Here is a 19,212-nt window from a genome sequence, read left to right on the forward strand (position 1 = left end):
TGGGAAGACAAGATCTTCAACTTTCATGTTGGGCAAAAATTCATTTGAAGCTTGTATCATGATGTAAGTTTAAGATCAAGAAGTTTCCATTTTTGGCAGTTGAAATTACAGGTCCACTTGCTATTTTGGGAAATTTTCTGTTTGACTTGATTTTCTTCCATGATGAGGTTTGACATGATAGATGAGGCTTATACAAGCATGAATGAGCTCCTTCAGATCAATTCTATCCATCAAATCCTTGATTAAATCAACAGTTGACCAAGTTTGACTTTTCTAGGGTTTTGGATGATTGGACCACTTCTGATGAATTCCAAACCCTAATTCTTTGAGAACTTGACTTCAAATGATGTCTCAAGTTGTATGAACCTTTGATTAATGATCATGGTGCCCAAATTCTGCAAGAATGGCCACCATCCATTGCTTTGACTGATCAATGACTGACTTTGACCTAATTGCTGATGATTACTTTAACTGCAAGCAAAAAGGTTAGACTGACAATATTTTTGTACTTTTTGAATAATAAACATATGAAAGCAAAGATATACAAATGCAAAGTATGCTTGGTGATCAAGAAACAACCCACAAGGCAATCTACCCACTAGGAGGGGACAAAGGCATGCAATGATCCTTGAGGTTATGATATGAATAATATGGGCCATGAGGGATCTTAGGGCCCAAAATTGGGGTCTTACAGACGCCCTTTTGGTTATATGCGTGCCTATTTACTCTGATTATATGTTAAGTATTTTGGGGTAGAAAAAGGGGTGTTACACACTGTCCTTTCGATCTCTTGTCCTTCTCGTTGAGTCGAGCTTGCAAAGTGATCTCTGCCTTTTCCTTATCATTATTTCTCTCATCCATCATTGGCTCATGAGCCTCAAGAGAGCTTTGCAGCTCCTCTTTTCTCATCACTGCGAGATTCTCCATGACTGTTTCTTAGCATGCCTTCACTTGATTCATCAATCGAGTGATTGTCGTTGTGAAATCGTTGACAATCTCCTTTTCTTGCATTTGAATCAATTCAAGTTGACGCTTATGAGCTTGTAATCTCATCATCTTCACCTTATCAGCCCCTGCATCTAAGATCTCTCACGCTTGCTTTGACGATTCACAATCATAAACTTTCTCAAGATTGTCACCATCCACACATTGATGGATAAAAAACAACGCCTTGAAATCTTTCTTCTTCTCTTCCTTATGCATTGCTTATTGTGCATCTGTTGTACCTTGGAGAAGGGGATTCATCCCATTCTTGACGACTTCAAAAACATCTTGGTAGCCAAAAAACACTTTCATTTGCTTGCACAATTTGTCGTAATTTTGCGCATCAAGGATATGTAGGTTTTCATATATTCTTTCATTGGAAACATAATTTATGTTGCACACTAGGTGTTTGTGGATCAGAACCAGACTCTTGATGCCAAATATTGGTACTTTGAACCATAAGATTGGTGAACAATGATGGAGAAAATTGGAATGTGTAGAGTGAAAGAGTAAAATTGAGAGAGAGAGAGAGAGAGAGAGAGAGAGAGAGAGAGAGAATTGAGTGTGAGAAGTGAAAATTGTATTACTTTTTACTCACCGAGATGAGAATGCACTCAAGGCATTTATACAAGTGTTACAAATCAATTGGGACCTAAAACATACAACTACATAACAAAAAATTACAAAATCTCGGGCCTATAACCGGTTACCCATTTGGTTAATCGGTTACATCTGACATGAAAATTAAATACTTTCAATTGTAACCGGTTAAACCCTCGAAAACTTCACTTTTCCGCTACTTAGAAGTGCTTTTGACTTTGTTGTAACTAGTTACATCCCGTGTTAACCAGTTACAACATTTGAATTACTCAAAGTGCTTATAACATTCTAGCATATATACTGATGTTATAGAAATACACCATGAGATGACATTCAGATCTCATCTGACACGACATATCACATCATATATTCATACAATGGATAAGTTATATTAATGGATCATTTCCAACCTATTCTCCATTATTGATTTAACTTATTTAAATCAAACTCATGCTCGTTTACAAAAGATAGTTTTCTATTACATTCCTTGTGAAAATAATATTTTATTTTTTAAAACTTACTACTATAGACAATGTATACTTGCGTGTTATATAATTTTCACCCAATATCAACTCATTCACTAATTTGAATGTTACAGTTCTGACATGTAATCCCACTTTCACTCTGCCGTACCGAAAGTTCACTCTACAACATTAGAATCCAAATTCATTTGATCTTCGCGTGTTTCTAGTTTCTAACCGAACAAATGTCGCTTAACTAAATTTATGTGATAGATAAAAATTAATGTTGTATATCTTTATTATATCATTGGGTGCACACCTCATCATAATCGAAGTGAATTCAATTTTAGCAGTTGATTAAATAACCAGGCCCGGTCCACTCAAACCCATTTAAAAACTCTACTAACAATATATTGGACATCTGTACACATATTAAATAAACCTCGTAATATAAGAGAGAAAAGATAAGGATGAACTTTGTTCAAAGTAGTATTTGATTATGCTACAGATGCAGCCAAAACTAGCCCACCATTCTATTCCAATCCACCTCGAACTCTTCCCGGTGACCAAAACTGCATCACTTCTTTTGAACTATCCAATTCAATTCAAAGCTACAAGATATGAATGAATCACACTAGCTTAGAACACCTCACATGCTTTCTTCTGATGAATATAAAGATACTAAAGCCAGCATATAAAAAAGACCTTATACATTATTGTTATAATAGGTGAAAATGCATACAACAATAAACAAAACATAACTAAGTCTACTTAATTAAACAATAATTTCCATCACATAAAAGTATCATTAGAGAATGCATTCACAGATAGATCTTGCAAACCAAAATCATTATCCACAACCAATCCATCAGAAACATCCATATTACCCGAATTCGGAATAAAATCGTTGTTCTTGACATAATCAAACGAGTTATAACCATTCTGAAGTTGCTGAGCCACTTGAATTTGTTCCATCTTCAATGGAAATGGCCTAGAAACTTGATTGTAACCTGTGCTGCTACTAAACTGTGGCATTAACCTAGCTGTTGCTGTTGATGTATCATGTTGAATATTCTGTTTGCTACCTTGTTGAAAGTTTAAGGTAATAGGTCCTTTATGAACACCTAGCGACGACAACGACATCGACGACGAAGTAGTGCTAGGACAACCTGTGAATTGCTGCACAAGTTGTCTGAAATTTGTTGTATTTGCATTGAGAAGTGTTGTTGGTGTTCTCTTAGAAGCTCTAGATCTTCTTCTAATAGGTTTGGATACATTACCACCCTTTGGTGTCAATTGGTCACTAGTGTTGTTTGTGTATGAGTTTGTTGGACTCAAAACCATGGTTTCTAATGGAAGAGGATTTGTTGTCATAACAGTAGAATCAGAGAAATTTTCTATAGCATGATCATCCATGAGAGGTTGCTGATAGAATTGCATCCAATATTGATCAGTAGAAGCGGTCATAGTAGTATTACTCATATTGAGGAGAGGATCAAGTACTTAACTCTATTGACATAGTCTTAGAATATTTAAAGAATGAAATGAAACATGTTTGTTTAGTTTAGTATTATGTGTTATGTGTTACTATGTGTTTATGTATATGTATGTGAGTATTGTCAATTTTCATGGTCAAAGTAAAAATGTCCAATATTGACTATTCTTTGATAGTGATAGGGAAGAAACTTAGAGACAAAGAATAGTGTGGTTCGAGGAAAGAACGTATATTGAAGTTAATGATATTAGTGACGAAATCAAAATCAATGATAACATCATTTTTTGAGAGTGTTTGTTTGTTATGTTGGTCTTAGTGTTTGTTTGGACAGAAAAATGTGTACTGTGGAGTTGAAAATTATAAAGTGAGATATATGTGTTATAGCTACCTACCCACCATACCTTGTTGATTTGATTTAATTAAGTTTCATTTCATGTGTAATTGTATAAACTTGGCATGAACGTGTAAGGTACTTCAAGCTATAGTACTTTATTTATACTGATTCAATAAGAAAACACATCCCTCATAGTTTACCTCATGAACTTTTTGTTAATTTTATTTTTAATTTAAACAAAAATATTTTTATTATTTTTATTATACGTAATATAGGTGATGTACAGTGTAGAAGAAGAAGTCAAGAGGCACGTGAGTGTAGGGTACTAGTCTTGGTCTTCGTTTCCATTCCACATACCTATCCTATACCTTTTTTTTATATATTTTTTGTCACAGGATAATATTTTTACTTTGTCCATACTTCATGGAAGAGACTGTGCATGAGGAGCATATAGTAATTTTTAAAAAATACACCATATTATTTTTCTTTTACAATTTTGAAAATATCGTAAGTAATTATTGAGTCAAGCTGTGAATTTTTTACTTAAATATCTCATATTTTAAAAAAATTCTCAAAATAATTCAGTTTTCAAATAAATTCTCAATCTATTTCAGTTTCAAAAAAAGACTTAAGGCATAAGCATCAGACCAATTGGCGTCTACCCTTAATTTTTAAGAGGGAACACTAATGAACTGGCAACAACACATGATGATGTCAATCCAATTGGCGCTCATGTGTATAAATTGAGAGAAGACACCAATTGGTCTGATGCCTCTGTGTAATGTGCAATTTTTTTATTATAAATAAAGGTGTTAAGTGATTCATTTTTCCACATCTCTTTTCGTCATATTGCAAACATGTTTGGTGTTTGCCGCCGCTATGGAAAAGTGATTTATTCGAGAGACAAGCCTCCAATGTTGATGCTCTTTTGGAACATCTGTCGTTTCGATCAACTAAATAGGGAGTTGGTTCGTTGGTTAGATGGAAAAATACCAGAAGGGGAAAAATTAGAAGTATTGAGATGAGAGACTCGATAGTATATTTGGTTGGGTGCGAGTAAAAACTGATAAGGATGATAGGGAAGTGATGTTTGGACCAGATGACATCAGTTTGATTGTTGTAATTAGTTAGAAAAATTGTTTTTAAATATTGTGGTTAAGTATTTTCATTTGTATTCGATATTTATTTTTTGTATTGTTTATTTAGACTTGTTCTGTTTTAAGTGTGCTTATGTTGGAGTGATGTTTGTTGTTAACCTTGTTGTAACAAAAAGTTAATGTTATATAAAAATTAAAGGTTACAAAAATTGAAAGGAGATACTAAATTATGATGCAGAGGTTGCTCATAGATTGAGACATTTGTTCTTATTGTGTCCGGGTTGAAGATATATACTACATAATCTTATCATTTTATCAGTCGTATCCATTTCTGTTCTAATACGCATGTTGTTTGGTCGTCCTTTTTTCTTTCTTCGCATCTCATCATTGTGTCAAACTATGTCCCTCTCATATGGAGGCCAGTATTCCTCCATTTCTAGCACTGAGAAGCTTACGCTATAGGCATTCATGACGTTATTGGCCTTGTAAACATCAGATAGATGACTATAAGCGTCCTGACGAGTATGTGCACATGCCGCAATGACATGGGAGCAAGGAATACGAAAGGTTTGGAACTTTCCACAGTCGCACAAACTTATGTTTAGTCTGACAGCATAGGATAAATTTGGCATCCCCTTGTTGTTGTCCATTATTTCCTATACACTGAAATTTTGCCTATGACGGTCAAAGATTGTAACCGCGTGTGTGCTAGCTTTAATAGTTTCCTCTTTCATCATTTTCATACAACATTCACTAAATAATTGACCTGACATTAACACTACACTCCATCTTTCACCTCTGGTTGCGAAGGTAGATGTCAACCTAAAATAGGTTGTTCTGACCAATGCGGTTATTGGTAGATTTCTAATGCCTTTGAATACGTCGTTCATGCATTCCACAAGGTTTGTTGTCACGTGGCCCCATCAACAACCTCTGTCAAATGCCCTTGTACACTATTCTAATGGTATGTTATCCACCCACCTTCCTGCATCTGCATTAGACAATCTAATTTCGTCAGGTAATGTTGAAATGAAGGCTAAGTTAGAGCATACCCTGCATTCACCACTTTTTTACGAAGGTTCTTGTCTTTGATTGCACGCATGAAGTTTTGTGCGATATGTCTAATGCAATAGACATGGGTAAAATGAGGATCATGCCATATGTTATCTTGGTTATTGTAAGCACTCTCAATGGCAACATGTCTATCTGAAATCAAACAGAGATTGGCTTGTGGAGCGACATGTGTTCTTAGATGACGAAGGAAGAAACCCCAACCACCAGCGGTTTCACCTTCAACCAGAGCAAAGGCAATGGGAAAGACATTATTGTTGTCGTCTTGTGCAATAGCCATAAGCAAAGTACCCTTGTATTTTTCGTATAACCATGTTCCATCAATTTGAATAATAGGTTTGCAGGATGCAAAACCTTTGATGCATGGTTGAAACGTCCAAAAGAGGCGGTGAAAGATTATATTTCCATCAACATAAGTTCCGTATGGCATAAATGTTGGCAATGTCTCCATAATTGCAACAGTTCCTGGTGTGTATGTTTTAAGTGCCCATAAAAATCGTGGCAATTCTTTGTATGAATCTTCCCAGTTGCCGAATACATGTTCAACAACCTTTGTCCTTGCAATTCACGCTTTCTTGTAAGATGGAGTATAATTATATCTTGTGACGATATGATATATTATTATACTCACCTTCACTGATGGGTCTTTGTTAACAAACGGCAAAATGTCTTGACATATCAATTCAGCATTTAATTGACAATGATCTTGTACAACATTACTGGCAATGCAACTGTGAGCTGGGTCTATAGAAGCTATCTCCCAAGAATCGCTTCTCTTCTTGTGAGACGCAGCCAATCGAAACTTGCAAAGGGTGTTACGACATTCGATGACATATCTTCTCGAATTAGTGCGTTTCACGGTGAAATCAACAGAGTTATTCATGTGAAAAATTTTGATAACTCGCACACATTCTTCTTTAGTGTGGAACATGTCTCCCATTTTTAACTCACCCTCTGATCGTGGATACGGGTTCTAAAAAACACTGTTGTATGTTTCGTCGTCATGCAAATCCATGTTTGTCATATGTTGAGGCGGATTATATACATGACTTGGAGGTAATGGCGTTGGATGGTCGTCTTCTTCAATGTTGTTGTTCAACATATGATCGACCCGTGTCTTGGTTTCTTCTTCATCATCATCAACGACGTTGACTTCTGTTTCTACTTCTAGGTCGGTCTCATCTGAGTTTTCTGAATCAAATTCATCAAATTCATCTTGATTAGTTATCTGAGATTGCTGAGATGGTATACTTTATTGAAGAGTAATATATAACTCAATAGAGTTGAAATCGGAATGTTCGTGACTAACAAACATATATTCAACATCGTCCCGTACCTTTAGCGGGTAAATTTTACGTTGACTGTTCTCGAAATAAATTGGATTTTGATACGTGATTTGTGACACAAGATCAGATCCTATGCAGGATTCTATTCGTTTTATCAAATGCAAGAAATTTGAATATCTCTTGATCGTAAGTCGGGTAGTATCGGTGTTTCGAAAACAAAACCTGTATACATCATACTCATATGTCTCACCGTTGTAGTGAGTATTGATAATATATTTGGATGCAAATGATATTATAATATTTGGGTGTAGATGAATAGTAAATCTTTTGGTGCAAATGAATTTGTGTTGATTTTAGGATGACATGGTAAGACACATAAATAACCTTGTGACATGGCATACATGCAAGCCCTAACGCCATTCCTATTGGCGATTGCATGTATTATTTATACATAGGCGCCAATCCATGTGGTGCCTTGCAGACCTCGAGATTTTGTACGCAGATAGTCATGCAGCCTGCAGCCTATGTGAAGACCATGCATGCATGCAAGCCTAGGAGGCGCCATTCCATATGGTGCTAGCATTGAAACTTTGCATGTGTAAGCCAAACCAATTGGCGCCTGCATGCAAGCCCATTTCTCCATGCATTCAAACTTTTGCATGTATTTGCATGCCTATCATTATAAATAGCCATGCAAGATTCACTTCTTCATCACCAACAATCACTTCTTCCTCTGCAAAAATCACTCTTTTATCTGCAACAACCGTTGTTTCATATATTTACTACGACAAGATGTCTCTGCTAACTATGGGTGAATCGCATAGAGGCACAGTTGCAAACATAACAACTTATGTAAGCGTTTAATTCTTATATTATTTTTCTAACACAATTTTTTATAAAGTAACTTATTTTGTTGTTTATTTTTTAGGATGTTTCTAGGTTTCGAACTTGTGTCCATGAATTTGTTCACATGGACGCGATGATTCAACCTTATGTCGAACTCACCGGTTTTGGACATGTAAGCAAAATAATATCTTGGTCGGTTGATACTAAATTTATTCTTGCATTATGTGAAATATGGCATCCCGAGACACACACATTCTGGTTTCCAACCGGGGAATGTACCGTGATGTTAGAAGATGTCTACATGTTATTGGGACTGCCTATCGAAGGTAAGGCGATAAATGGTAAAACCAACTATGCGAATTCAATTTGCATGGACCTCTTAGATGCTTACTTGTTAGATGATAACTCGAGAGGTCAAGGTTTACTCCTTTCACACCTTAAGGCATATTATAACAGCTTACAGTTAGATGAGAATTCTACCGGAGAGGCTCGAATAATAAAAACTATGTGTTATATTATGCTTTTAATTGGTTTATTTTTATTTCCCGAAGGTAGCGGTTATAGTATGCATGTTATGTATTTACCTTTACTAAGACATGTAGATAGAATAAGAAGTTACAGTTGGGGTCCACTTGTTTGGTTTATCTTTATAGCTCTTTGGGTAAACATTCACACAAAGACACATCTACATTTTTTGGATGTGTTGTTTTGCTCCAAGCATGGGTTGGTCTAGACTATCGTCCCTAGCGTCCGTCAACAACAACCCATTCACATTCCCGTACGCACAAAAGTAAGTTCTTAAAAATGGACTATATTTACTTAATTTTCCGATTATTATCTCTAAATAATATTTTTACTTTTATGGTGCAGATGGTCGGCACGTGGTATGAGTTATAACATATGTCCTAGACATTGTATTATCCAATATCGCAATCTCTTGGATCACCTTCGACCAACGAATGTATTGTCATTAACCTAATTATTTCGTAAAATTTTGTTAATTTCTTCTAACAAATTTACAATCTAATATATGTTCACATTTCAGTTCATTTGGCATTCATATCTAAATTTGGATCATGACCATGAAATTTACGAACAAGACGCAATCGTTTGGACTGCATAAACACCGATCATAAGATTCACCACTGTGGAGATGCACAATAGTGATCATGTTAAATTGCAGTTCGATATGCTTCAACACATCCCAGATCCCCCGACAAACCTCGGAGAATGGCATCTACGTAAAGTTAACGACCAATGGACCTTTAACCCATGGCAAAACTTCACTAGATCTTAGTGTCGAAAATGGAAACACCGACAAGACCATGTCTTAACTGACACTGTGATGACAACCGAAGAAAAACTAACTCGTAATTATATGGCTTAGTACTGATCGATTGGATTTGAGTTCATCGCCGAGGATATATACCTATACGACCCACGCTAGGAAACTTACACACCAGAAGGTTCAACATCTAACCCCTAACAACATTTTCAGACCGGTTACTCATAACCCCTTATCCATCAAAATTTTCAATCCACAAACACAGAAAACTACAAGAGCATACCCCGTGCCACCCCCAACAAGTAGATCATCATCAAGACACCCAATATCGTTATACACCGAACACATCATCCTATCATAGTCGCCTTAGCCAAAATACTCAGCGATCATTTAACACCAACCATCCCTCCTCCTACTATAGCCAAGAAGCCCAAACATCACAAAACCAAAACATGCAACAACCATATGGATACCAAACACCACAACAATCATTTCAACCTGAGATTGACTTTGAATAAGACTAGGTTCTATATGAGGAGATGCAGGGGGTGAAGGTTGAGGTGTTCTTGGTGGAAATGTAATTTATGATTGTACAAAAGTTACATGTTCAACTTCAGAAGCAAAACATGTTTGGTTAGAAGGTTAGTCTTGAGGAGAGAAATTTCTAATAGGGATGGCATGAATAGGGTTGATGAAGACGGGTTTAGGGTCAAAGGATGTTAGGCTAATGTTAGCTTATAAACTTGCTTCATCATGTTCTGATTAAAGACTTAAATAAGAAGTATTTCCACTGAAGATATCTATAGGTGGCTCATACATTGTGTTAATAGGTGCTGGTTGATCAGACATGGTATTAAGAGCTAACTGATTCTGATCACCCATGGGTTCAACAATGGATGAGGAAGGACGTATAAGAGAAGGAATATGTGAGGGAATTAGTGAAGGGGTTGGTGATTTGCGGTTAAGGGTGGAGTAATCAAAATCAACTTCAGATATTAAGTTCAGATTAATACTTGTTACACCAGTATTCAGAGCTTCTGTAGTAACTGCTTCTGAGGCGACTTCTTCAGGAACATCAGAAGCTTCAGACACACGAGACTTTAACCCGACCATAACTTCAGTAGCTTGAACCTTAGTAGATTTCAATTCACCAACAACATTAACCTCTTGATTCCCAACATCAGATATTTCTGAATGCTTCTTTGATTGATCTTAAATAGCAGATGCTAAAAATTGAACACACTTGAAGTTAGGTTCAATTACACTCTTCTGATTGGTGTTACTTTCAGTTTTCTTCTTCCTGATCAAGGATATACCAATATCTTCTTCTTTTTCTTCCTCTTCAATCTCAGCCAGTTTCCTCAATCTCTTCTTCCTTGGAGGTGCTTCTAAGGTGACAGGAATAAAAATCTCAGCCGGTTTCCTCGATCTCTTCTTCCTTGGAGGTGCTTCTAAGGTGACAGGAAGAAAAGCAACTTTCTCTTTCTTGGAAGACCTTCCACTCCTAAATTTGGAGGGAATCAACTCAGTAGATGCAATAACTTCCTTAATTTCCTTTTCAATCTCCTTCGTACATATCTCTTCTTAGAGGGTTTTTGAATATCTTTATCGACAACTGAAGCCACGTGCTTCTTATTAGAAGGCTTAAACACATCAATGGATGTGTCAGGAATATCTTTATATCTAATTTCAGTGTTGGATTTGTCCCCACCGTTTCTGTTGTTGCTGCTTAATAGAAAAGGTTTTTCCATAAAAAAAGTATAATGAGTTTGTTGGTTTAATAGTATTAATAGAAAAGAGAGATTTCCACATAAAACAATGTGGAAATAGAAACTTATTTCTATTCATTTGATCGCACTCATTATGTTCACTTACATTCATCAAAACAAGTCAAACCAGAATCGGAAGAATTAAATGATACGTACTGACTATTGAATCAGTCTTGATGAATCAGTCTTGTTATAAAATCGATGGAAGCCGATGCAATTGGGTCAAAAGCAGAAAAAGCAGTGAACAGGTTTCTTCGAACATACTCATGTGATTATTCATTTTTAGAGACAAATTCAGTGTCCCTAATATTAAACCTAGGTACCACATGAAACAGGACAAGTTTCATCAACCTACTTTGATTCAGGGCATGTTCACATATGAATTGCATATATGACTCCATGGAAGAAGTTACACATAAATAATGATTGGTAAACTTGAGCTTGCGCCAAAAGCAGAGAGACTACATTGATACACCAATTATAAATCAAGAAAGTTACAACCAATTGGCAGCTACAATTACAATAGCACACCCTATGGATGCAGAAAGTGAAAGCACATGCACAAAACTGGAATTACAAGTTCCTATTCTAAACCCCTTTACAATGGAGTAATAAATTGTAATCTATTGTTTTCATTACAATCTTGTTATTCTACAACTATTTCAGGAACTGTGGTAAGTATGGGTCTTCTATACCTTTTAAGAAGCAAAGAAGAGCATACAACACTTACAGAAGAAAGAGCCATGCATGCACCAGAAACCCATGGTGGCAGCTTGATGCCAAGTGAAGGATATAAAACCCCAGCTGCAACTGGTATAGCAACAACATTGTAAGCCATCGCGAATACGTAATTCAATCTAATACGATCAAACGTCTTCCGTGAAAGATGGATGGCTGTGATCACATCTTCCAAGTTATTTCTCATCAACACGAAGTTAGCAGCTTCTATTGCAACATCAGTTCCAGCCCCAATTGCCATGCCAATGTCAGCAGCAGCTAATGCTGGAGAATCGTTGATACCATCGCCCACCATTGCAACTATGCTTCCATCATTTTGGAATGAACGAACAATGTCGGCTTTTCCCGCAGGCATCACCTCTGCCCTCACATCTTGGATGCCAACCTGCCATGCAAAACATTCGCCATCACTAGTTTGACAATGTTGTCAATTTTGGTTCAGAAAAATAAACAATGCTAGTTATCAGAAAATACATTTTACTGGCCAGCACAAAAAGAAACATGGTACAGTGATATACAGACCTCCTTGGCTACAGCGTTAGCTGTTCTCCAGTTATCTCCTGTAACCATAACAGGTATGACACCCATTTTCTGGAGGCCCTTTATAACTACAGAAGCTTCTCTTTTTAGTGGGTCTGCCACCCCCAAAGCTCCGATCAATATATTATCATATGATACTAGTATCCCTGTCTGCGCTTTTTGCTCAAGCTCAGCAACAAAATTTTCCACTTCTTTTGAAATATCAATATCATTTTCCAACATCAACATTCTGTTGCCAACCTGTTGAGGATATGCTGCCTCTCATGAGAAACTCTTTACAAAAAAAATAGTCAATAACTCGTAAGAAACTCTACACACAAAAATATTACAAAACAATAGTAAAGTGACAATACCAAAATATGCCTCCCCTTTATAGAGCATTGAACACCTCTTCCTGGGAGAGCAGAGAAGTCCGTGACATCAAAAAGCCACCCAGACTTCACATCATTCTCTGTAGTAGCTGAAGAATCATCAAAGAAATGAAAATGGCGTGCATATGCTAATACTGCTTTTGCTAGTGGGTGTTCACTGCTAGCCTGAATTATATAAACAAATAAAATAAGTTATTGACTTGCTATTGGCTCCTCTAACATAGAAAAATAAGTTTTTCCGACAAATTAAACAAATAAGAAAATAATAAATCTACTCCAATCTTATTGCTTATCCCATACCCGTGACAGCATGCCATAACTAGTGTGTATTGCACTATTGCTCATATTTATTAACAAGTGATAGTTGCTTGAGCGTAGCAAAGTTGAGGGTTAAGTTAGGACTGTAGCATTTAAACACAAATTGTAATCTTGTAGCCCTAATTGTGATTAATAAAAATCACAACAACCGCTCTGCTGTCAAAGATGTAAGCACAAATTGTCGGACGCTGTAGCTAAATTGTGTTTCTACTTTATCGCATTTTTGGTAATTTGTTAGTTCCCAGATGCTGTTTACCAAAAATAAGGTGAAGCTTGTTAGGGAGTTTGGAGAGAACAGGGGGTGACAACGGGCTAATATCCAAGACCACCAAGAGACCTTGACACCACATTTTCACACAGGCATTGAGTATATGAGCCCCATCTCTTTTATATCCTTCAATTAGCCTATTCCTAGATGAAGTGGCACTAATAACTAACTTGAATTCTAACGATAACACAGTTAAAGAAGTTAAGCCATCTGTGACAAGAGGAAGGGAGGAATAAAAAGATATGTGACAGTATAACAAAACGACAAAAATCGACAAAAAATCAGAATTCACCTCAGCAGAAGCCACCAATGTAAGAAATTCCCCTCGTTGCATTCCAGTGAATACCTTGGCAGAAGTAACACTGGCTTTTCCCTGAGTTAGAGTGCCTGTTTTATCAAATATCACATACTTCACCATTTGAGCCCTTTCCAAGGCATCTCCTCCTTTAATTAATACACCATTGTTAGCCCCAACCCCTGTTCCCACCATGACAGCTGTTGGTGTTGCTAAGCCAAGTGCACAGGGACATGCAATCACCACTACAGATATTGAGAACATTAGGGCAAACACAAAGTGATTTCCATTTTCAGTCAGCCATTCTTCTGGGTAAGCTCCAACAGCTCCAGCAATATACCTGCAGATAATAAATTCAAATTTAAAGATAAGATTAGGAATAAGCATTTCAGTCATATTAGAAGTCAACTTTAAGCAATATAACAAAACCAGTTAAAATGAACTTACCAACCCAAAAATGTCAATAAGGCCAAAGAAACAACGGTCGGAACAAATATGCTTGCTACCTGCCAGAAAAGAGAACAGTACCCAAGTTCATATCATATGTGAACCCCTCAACTACTGGATGTTATTGAATCAGCAAAAAAAGCCTACTTTTAGAGCATAATGAACAAGCAAAAAAACAGCTTAAGTTGATTCCTTAACACCACATTTTTCAGCAATCAGAGGAGAGCCTTCAAAATATTACCCCAACTATGCAACCTTAACCAAATGTGGATTCCGAGCTACTCAATGTATCTTTTATAAGCTCACGCGTGCTAAATTTTGAAAGTTTTGCATAACAAAATGAAAATGCAGAAAAAACCACTGGTAAACTACCTCCGGTCAATCACGAGAAACATTTTACAGAACAGAAGATATGTTTCAGACTAAAATTGTATTCTTCATAAGAGGGAATGATGCAATTTAGTTCTACATACAGAAACACGTACACAATGAAAGTAACTCCCGTAGAACATGAAGGTCAACAACTAAGACCCAAATACTTACATAATCAGCAAACTTCTGAATGGGAGCTTTGGACATCTGCGCTGTTTCGACCAAACTTATTATTTGGCTCAAAACTGTATCAGATCCTACTTTAGTAGCTTTAATGTGAAGGACGCCATGCATATTTATCGTACCCCCAATAACAGAAGCATTCACCTCCTTCAAAACAGGTACAGATTCACCGGTTACCATGCTCTCATTTACATAACTTGAGCCCCAAGTAACAATACCATCAGCAGGAATCTTTGTTCCAGGAAGAGTTTTCAATGTGTCACCAGGTTGAACAAGTAAAGAATCAATTTCTCTTTCTTTAAAAGACTTACCATCTAGAAAATCGACATACTTATTAGATTATTATTGTCAATGAATTGATGAAGTCTAAAACATTAGAAAAGAAGAACCCTTAGGAAATGACATTTCAATCTAAATATTAGACAATCATAGTCAATCATCTCCTCTTGATTACGAGAACAAACATAGAAAATGAAAGTAATATGCACCTTTATCATTAATAATTAATAAAGCTGTTGCAGGAGCAAGTTCTACTAATTTCTTGATGGCATCAGACGTCTTTCCCTTAGCAAGGACTTCCAAATACTTCCCCAACAAAACAAATGTTATAAGCATAGCACTTGTTTCAAAGTAAGTTTGGGACCAAAATCCAGTAAGAGCGCCATATAGAAGAGCGTAAACAGAATAAACGTAAGAGGTGGTAGTTCCCACAACAATCAAGACATCCATGTTAGTTGAACCATTTCTAAGAGCCCTTCCAGCTGCAATATAAAAGCGCTTCCCAATTCCAAATTGGATGACACTCACCAATGCCCATTTCACCCAATCACCCATGAGAAAAGGCCCAAGTCGCCGAAGTAACAATGAATACATAAATGGAATATGAGGACAAACTACCTTCATGAAGAAGAGAGGAACCTGATAAATGCATCAAGCTAGAATCAATTCAAAAGATCAAACAAAAACATAAAAACATAAGATATGCTAACACAGTATCAGTAATTGAATGTGATGACGACGTGTATTTCTTAATTTTAGGACAGCAATTAACAGAACTTATGTAATTTATCTTTGTACAGATTGGAATCGAAAGTTATTCAGTAATTTTGCAAGTGATTTCAAATACCACAAAGAAATTGTGATTCATGATCACATGAAAAGGAATACGAATAAAGAAAAAAAGGGAAATATAAAGAAACCATAAGATTGTTATGTAAATTGAGATTAAACAAATACTCACACTAAGTAACAGGCTGGAGATAAAGACACGAAATATATTTGAGGTTTCTTCAACATCTTTAGAGGCCATCCTCGTATAAGGGCTTTTAACATGTAATTCAAACTTTCCATTTTCCTCGTGGATCCCATCAACTAAGGACCTTGGACTGAGAACTTGAGGATCGAACAGAACATCTAATTCACCCGATATCCGGTCAAAACAAAATTGTCTTACTCCTTTCATGTTACTAAGCATGTCTTCTATAGTTTGCGCGTCTATTAGACTGTACACACCAACAACTCCAAAAATGATTTTATCCTGCTCATTGCTCTGTACAAACGAGGCTTCAAAGCCAGAATCTTCGATTGCATTGACTATATCATCTTTACTAATTACACTTGGATCATATTCGACTTCGCCTAACGAAGTAGCCAAAGCTACCACGGCCCTTTTAACCCCTGGAAGATTTCTTAAAATACCCTCAACAGAATTTACACAGGCTGCACATGTCATACCTCCAATTGTGAACTGTCCAACCAGGGTTTCATGTGGAGTATTTCCAAGTCCACTGGATTCGGGTAATATGTCTGCTTCAAACCCTGCATCTTCAATTGCATTTTTAATGTCTTCATCCTGGAATATGACAGGTTTCAAAATATAATTCAATATCTATTGAATACAAACTTCTGGTAGTAGTTCATACCGGCATTATGTTAAAATCTTTCTTGAATGGTGAATTACACAGATGCATGAAGAAAGAAAGGCTTAATTTGTAATTATGTTTTTACTCAATTACTATGCAACATAAGAGCATGCATTTCAGGCTTTAGTGTGCATCTGTATAGTTCACCATTCAATAAAGATATTATTTTTAAATAGTAGCAGAGCCAAATAGTTGAAGGAAGCCCGCTTACTGGGCAACATGATTTTCATACTTGAGCATCAAGGTATTTGTACTACTACAAAAGTAACAGTATACAAAAAAAATAATAATAAAAAGAGGATGCATATCAGTTGAAGTTTGGATTTGAGTTATCATGAGATAGAACTGAGAGGAGAAGCATCAAATCAATTTTAGTCCACGGGTTAGTTGATTAATGTGTATAGATTATAGGAACAGGCATAAGGAAGAAGACTGGTACAGGTTGGGGGCGTAGCCTGCGTAGGAGAGGGGACTGACAATGTCTGACATCGAGCCAATTTTGTATTTTTCTCATATACATGTTCTATAGTTTTATAAATACAAAATTACAAAGTATACTTATTAATCAGTTTGGTTGAGATTGTTTTCAACACAAGATTGAAAATTGTGTCTTCTAATGCACTCAATCAATTTAGTGTAGTGTTTGGTTACAAAAACAAGGTGGAAAAAAATCAATTTTGAGACCACAAGAATTGATTATGGAAGCAATACAACCCTTATGGGTTGAATAAATACATTTATGGGAGTGGGATACAAAACAGTTTAAGTTTGTTTTGGTTTTTTTTAAATGATTTTTATAATGTAATATAATTTTGTGTAAAAAAAGTTTACGAGAAATTTTTTTTAAAAAATTTCAAATGAAAATTTGGTTTGAAATAGTTATTCTTAAAATATTATTTTAGATATTTCATCATTTTATTAAAACTTTTTCGGACATCAAAATTTCAAAAAATCAGTTAATTTTGAAGTTATTTCAAATGGCTTATCATAAAAATCATTTTAGAGATATAATTTTTGAAAAAATATCGATTTCGACTATGTTTTGATCTTCAATAATATATGTTTAAATTATAGAATGCCAAAATTAATATTTGATATTAGAAAAAACGAATATAAAAAAACTTTTAATATTTTAAAAATCAGTTTTATAAAATCCATTTTTAAAAATACAAAGGAAAAAATTCATTTTTTAAACCTAAAACAAACTGGCTCTAAATTTACCTATTTCAAGTAATTTCTCTGTTATCATTTAGACATGTTTCACGTTTATACTCAGGCTACAAATTCTACTTTCAAGTAAAGTCAATTCTACCCGATAGCAATCAAACATATTAAAATCAATTATAAGTGCTCCCACTTTCAAACCAAACATCCACTAAAACAAATTCTTCTAAACTCATTTTTAAAACATCATTACCATAAGAAGTAAACGAGGAATCACTGAATTACTGCAGTAAAAAAAAACTTGAGCGGTGAAGGAAAAAAGAGAGAACCTTAAGTAGAGCGGGGTTGAAAACTACGTCTGCTTTGTTCTGCAGTAGAGCAACCGAAGCACTGAGAACTCCGTCAACGGCTTTCAGAGCTGATTCGATGGAATTCGAGCAAGCGCTGCATGTCATGCCGGAGATTCTCACCTGAATTCTTCTTCTCTCATCGTCAATTCCGTCGCGGGAGTCAAGGAGCCGTGCGTTTTCCAAGTCATCGGAGTCATCGGTGGCGGAAATTTTCCGGCCGGCGGGTAGAAAAGTGAGCTGTAAGTCTCTCACATCACCGGACGCCATTGGTTTAGTGAGAGAGTGTCGACAAGAGAGAAATTGAGAATTTGGAGTAAAAAAAGATGGAAGAAAAATAAAACTAAGTGGTGAAAATTGAAATAGATTCAAATGAAGATGAAAAAATTCTCCACTCTTGTTGACTCTTTTATTTGTGTTGATGAGTACTTTTTTTGTTTTTAGTTATTAATTAATCTCATTGAAATTGCATAGTAAAAATGGAAATGTAATCAATATTTATAAAAAATATCATATTTTGTACTTGATGACTACTAATAACAAAAATAATAATATTATTTTTAACTTATCTTATGTTTGGCAAACACAACAAAGGATTTTTTTATAGAAACTTGATATTTATTAGAATAAACCTATCTCTAAATTAGATTGGACCAATATCACAAGAGGGTTATCTTTGATCTAGATTATGCTGTTATATTTGACCAATTACCATATAAGTCTTTTGGGCACACACAACAAAGGATCATTTATGAAAACTTGCATTAGCACATTAGCACAAGGGGAATACTTAGCCCATCCTAAAATTGCTACACACATAAGAAAATATTCTTAAATTTTTAGAGATGTACCCAAATACATTAAATATATAGGTAAGTGAATTATATTCGGTAATCATCGTACTTTTGTCTATATCTAAATTATTTGAAAAATAGATATCTGAATTAGCGGAACAATTTAGCAAAAATATTACGATGATGTGAGGGAAATAGAGAAAATATATATTGTAGTATTGTATT

At 35.6% G+C, this 19,212-nt stretch overlaps 2 protein-coding genes across 2 annotated transcripts; both read right to left on the reverse strand.

The window, feature by feature from the left end:
- Window positions 1-2,477: 2,477 nt before the first annotated feature.
- LOC127138047 (uncharacterized) lies at window positions 2,478-3,629 on the reverse strand. The gene has a single exon (XM_051064454.1). The coding sequence runs from the start codon at window positions 3,525-3,527 to the stop codon at window positions 2,838-2,840; it is 690 nt and encodes a 229-aa protein (XP_050920411.1). The 5' UTR covers window positions 3,528-3,629; the 3' UTR covers window positions 2,478-2,837.
- An 8,040-nt stretch (window positions 3,630-11,669) lies between these two features.
- LOC127138053 (copper-transporting ATPase RAN1) lies at window positions 11,670-18,651 on the reverse strand. The gene is made up of 9 exons (XM_051064460.1): window positions 18,176-18,651; window positions 16,001-16,612; window positions 15,249-15,678; window positions 14,749-15,074; window positions 14,206-14,264; window positions 13,756-14,098; window positions 12,860-13,042; window positions 12,489-12,746; window positions 11,670-12,351 (listed from the first exon to the last, which is right to left on the reverse strand). Exons 1-9 carry the CDS (start codon window positions 18,461-18,463, stop codon window positions 11,875-11,877), a joined length of 2,976 nt encoding a protein of 991 aa, XP_050920417.1. The 5' UTR covers window positions 18,464-18,651; the 3' UTR covers window positions 11,670-11,874.
- Window positions 18,652-19,212: the final 561 nt, after the last annotated feature.

This window comes from Lathyrus oleraceus, chromosome 1 (assembly GCF_024323335.1).
Source record: "Lathyrus oleraceus cultivar Zhongwan6 chromosome 1, CAAS_Psat_ZW6_1.0, whole genome shotgun sequence".
Classification (NCBI taxonomy): domain Eukaryota; kingdom Viridiplantae; phylum Streptophyta; class Magnoliopsida; order Fabales; family Fabaceae; genus Lathyrus; species Lathyrus oleraceus.

Coding starts and splice junctions, on each gene's coding strand:
- LOC127138047 (XM_051064454.1), bottom strand. CDS start 3,527: ATGAGTAATACTACTATGACCGCTTCTACTGATCAATATTGGATGCAA.
- LOC127138053 (XM_051064460.1), bottom strand. CDS start 18,463: ATGGCGTCCGGTGATGTGAGAGACTTACAGCTCACTTTTCTACCCGCC. Junction 16,613..18,175: donor TCAACCCCGCTCTACTTAAG/GTTCTCTCTTTT, acceptor GTCATATTCCAG/GATGAAGACATTAAAAATGC. Junction 15,679..16,000: donor TCTCCAGCCTGTTACTTAGT/GTGAGTATTTGT, acceptor TGCATTTATCAG/GTTCCTCTCTTCTTCATGAA.